The sequence below is a fragment of the Dryas octopetala genome, chromosome 7 (genome assembly GCF_963921425.1).
Source record: "Dryas octopetala chromosome 7, drDryOcto1.1, whole genome shotgun sequence".
Classification (NCBI taxonomy): domain Eukaryota; kingdom Viridiplantae; phylum Streptophyta; class Magnoliopsida; order Rosales; family Rosaceae; genus Dryas; species Dryas octopetala.
In genome coordinates this window covers 3,091,995-3,094,855 of record NC_141372.1, presented here as the reverse complement: position 1 = coordinate 3,094,855, position 2,861 = coordinate 3,091,995, and the positions used below count along the sequence as shown (strand labels likewise).

Below are 2,861 nucleotides of genomic sequence, written 5' to 3'. Positions count from 1 at the left end.
TACACCTTCTTCGTCCTTAGACAATTTATATTGGATCATCTTCGACCACCAAACACGATCATAAACAACAACAATTTCTATTACCATTATTTTGAATTAAATAAAATGATTAAAGTAATTTTGCTCATTTATTTCGAAAAGGGTTTTAACTTTTACCTTTTAAAAATATTAGTGAAAGAAATTGCAATAATCCGAAAAACTTTACCTCACACCAAGATATATGTGGACCGCCAATAATTAGAGTGTCGCGTACAAAGCCCTCTCTGTGGACTCTGTACCATTAGGTCCATAACACAGGCGGTGTCCCTCAAAATCATAATCAACGGCTTCAAATTCGAAAACGGAAGCTGAGCCAATGGGCCATTACATTTACAAGGGACAGAGCGTAATTTTCTCGCAGAAGGAGGGGTAATTTGGACATAGAATAAGGCGAGTCCAACGCCACGTCGTCGGTTGCAAATCTGGCATTGGCTCCAATTAGGACGGATATGACATGCACGCGCGTGATGAGGCTTTATAAACTCTCTCCCCCCCTTCCCTGTTCCCACCTTCATCTTCAAGGCGTGCCATTTTGCTCTCATTGCTCTCTCTCTCTCTCTCTCTCTCTCTAGTCTCTCTTTCTCTCTCTAGACAACCATCAATTGCTTTGCTTCTTCGTGCGTCAGTCTCTCATTCTCAAAACCCAGAAATTCCATCACTTGCTTCGCTCAAAATAGTTCCTAGGTTGCCCATTTTCTCATCCATTGCAGCTTTTGAGTCTCTTTCTCTCACACTTGTTCATCGTTTTCACCTTTTCAAACCTTCTTTGATTTCATACATTTTCTGTACACAGAAAAATGTACAACAGGTCGGAGTATACACTGAGGGAAGACAGATACAAGCGTGAAAGGAAAAGCCCATCTTTCTCCTCCAGTCTTCTTGACAAAATCTACCGTTCGATCGACGAGGGTGACAGAAACCGCGAGGACTCCAAGTTTTGTAAGGAAACATTAATGCCAAAGAAACAGAGCAAAAATGGTGGGAAAAGCAGCAGAGCTATTGAAGAGGAAGACATGGCCAGTCTCCGCCGAGCTTGTTTGATAGAGAAATGGATGGAAAAGAAGGTTAGCGAGAAGGTGGTTGGGACACAACAACGCAGACAGTGCCACACTGAATTGGACAGAAAATTAGACCATGATCACGATCGTGATCTTGATGTTCTGTTTTTCAGCTCCACTTCAAGCTCTTCAGATTCGAGCTCTGGTGGGTTCTCATCCTCGGACGCCGAATCCATGTACGGCTCTCTATCGAGGTCCTCCTGTCTTGCTCCGGGGAGGCCGAAGCCCGTTCGAACGAGTGTCTCGGCTCGACCGGGCAAAACAGAGGAGAAGAAAACAGAGCGGAAACAGAGGACTCTGTTTTGTGAACAGAGGGAGTTGCACATGTTTGATGATTATCACTACAGTTGTGTCTCGGATCAGACTACAAAGCTCGAGGAAGCTATAATTAAGTCCAAATCGAGAGCCTTGAAGATTTACAGCAATCTAAAGAAGGTGAAACAGCCGATTTCGCCGGGTGGTCGGGTTGCGAATTTCCTCAATTCACTCTTCACCGCAGGGCAAACCAAGAAAACGAAGAGCACGTCGTCGATTGGTGGGTATGAGGATGCAAGTGCGGAGAGGAAGTTGAAGTCGGGGCAAGCCTCAACGTGTTCTTCAGCCTCTTCGTTTTCGAGGTCATGTTTAAGCAAGAACTCGCCTTCTACCAGAGAAAAACTTCGTAATGGGATTAAGAGATCGGTCCGGTTCTACCCAGTAAGTGTTATTGTGGATGAAGATTGTCGGCCATGTGGGCAAAAATCCTTGTACCAAGAACAAGAGGCAGGTCTAATGCCGCTAACTGTACCAACTGCATGGAAAATCGACCGGTCACCGTCGAGAAAAGCAGAGGAAGAGATTAAGCTTAAAGTGTTGGACAAGAGCAGAAGAGTAGAAGAAGCAGCCAGAGAGTTTTTGAAAGATTGCCATCGTAATAGCCAAGTTAAGAGTCATGACTTTGTGAGCAAAGATTGTGACATTAATGGCGATGATGATGATGATGATGCAGCCAGTTGTTCGAGCTCGGATCTCTTCGAGCTCGACCACCTGGCGGAAATTGGGAAAGAAAGGTATCTCGAAGAGCTTCCAGTGTATGAAACCACTCATGTCCGTACAAATCGCGCCATTGCTAATGGCTTAATAATGTAGTACTAGTAGTTTTTATTACAGCATATACAAGTATAGAACCAGATTGTTCTTAACTTTCTTTCTCTATTTGTTTTAGTAATTAAATTGCATTGTTTTTACGAGGGGATAGAAAAATTTGGGTACCCATTTTGGATTTTAACTTGACCATTCACAAAAATCATAAGTTGTTGTTTGTATACCAAGTTAGGTACCCATTTGAATATGACTGTTAATTGCCAAATTTGGTTCTTCCAAGAATTGGACGATGCTAGCTGCTACTAGGATTTATAACATTTATTTATTATTAATCATAAGATGTTATTTATAAATTGATAATAGTTGGGTTGATGATGATGGGATTCTGGGGATATAAAAAAGAGAAAAGTGATGGAACAGAATCACAGATAGATTGATTTCGCGAAAAGAAAGAAGGGGTGGGGAATGGGGATGCGTTCATTCTTAGATCATGATCAAACAGTGAGATGGAGACTGACAGAGCAGTGTTTGATAGGAACGGGAAAAAGGAAAGAAAGAAAGAAAGAAAGAAATAAAAAGAACGGGAAAATGAAAGAAAGAAAGAAAGATTCGAGGATGGCAATGACAAGCAATCAAATGTTAGAGGGAAGGAGGGTGGGTGTGATGGCAAAGGCAAAGGCA

The 2,861-nt window shown here is 42.3% G+C and overlaps 1 protein-coding gene across 1 annotated transcript; it reads left to right on the top strand.

The window, feature by feature from the left end:
• The first annotated feature begins 569 nt into the window (after positions 1 to 569).
• Positions 570 to 2,365, top strand: LOC147278501 (protein BIG GRAIN 1-like B). Its single transcript, XM_086251287.1, has one exon. The coding sequence runs from the start codon at positions 837 to 839 to the stop codon at positions 2,223 to 2,225; it is 1,389 nt and encodes a 462-aa protein (XP_086107413.1). The 5' UTR covers positions 570 to 836; the 3' UTR covers positions 2,226 to 2,365.
• Positions 2,366 to 2,861: the final 496 nt, after the last annotated feature.

What these genes read in the sequence shown, in the direction of transcription:
- LOC147278501 (XM_086251287.1), top strand. Translation starts at nt 837, where the DNA reads ATGTACAACAGGTCGGAGTATACACTGAGGGAAGACAGATACAAGCGT.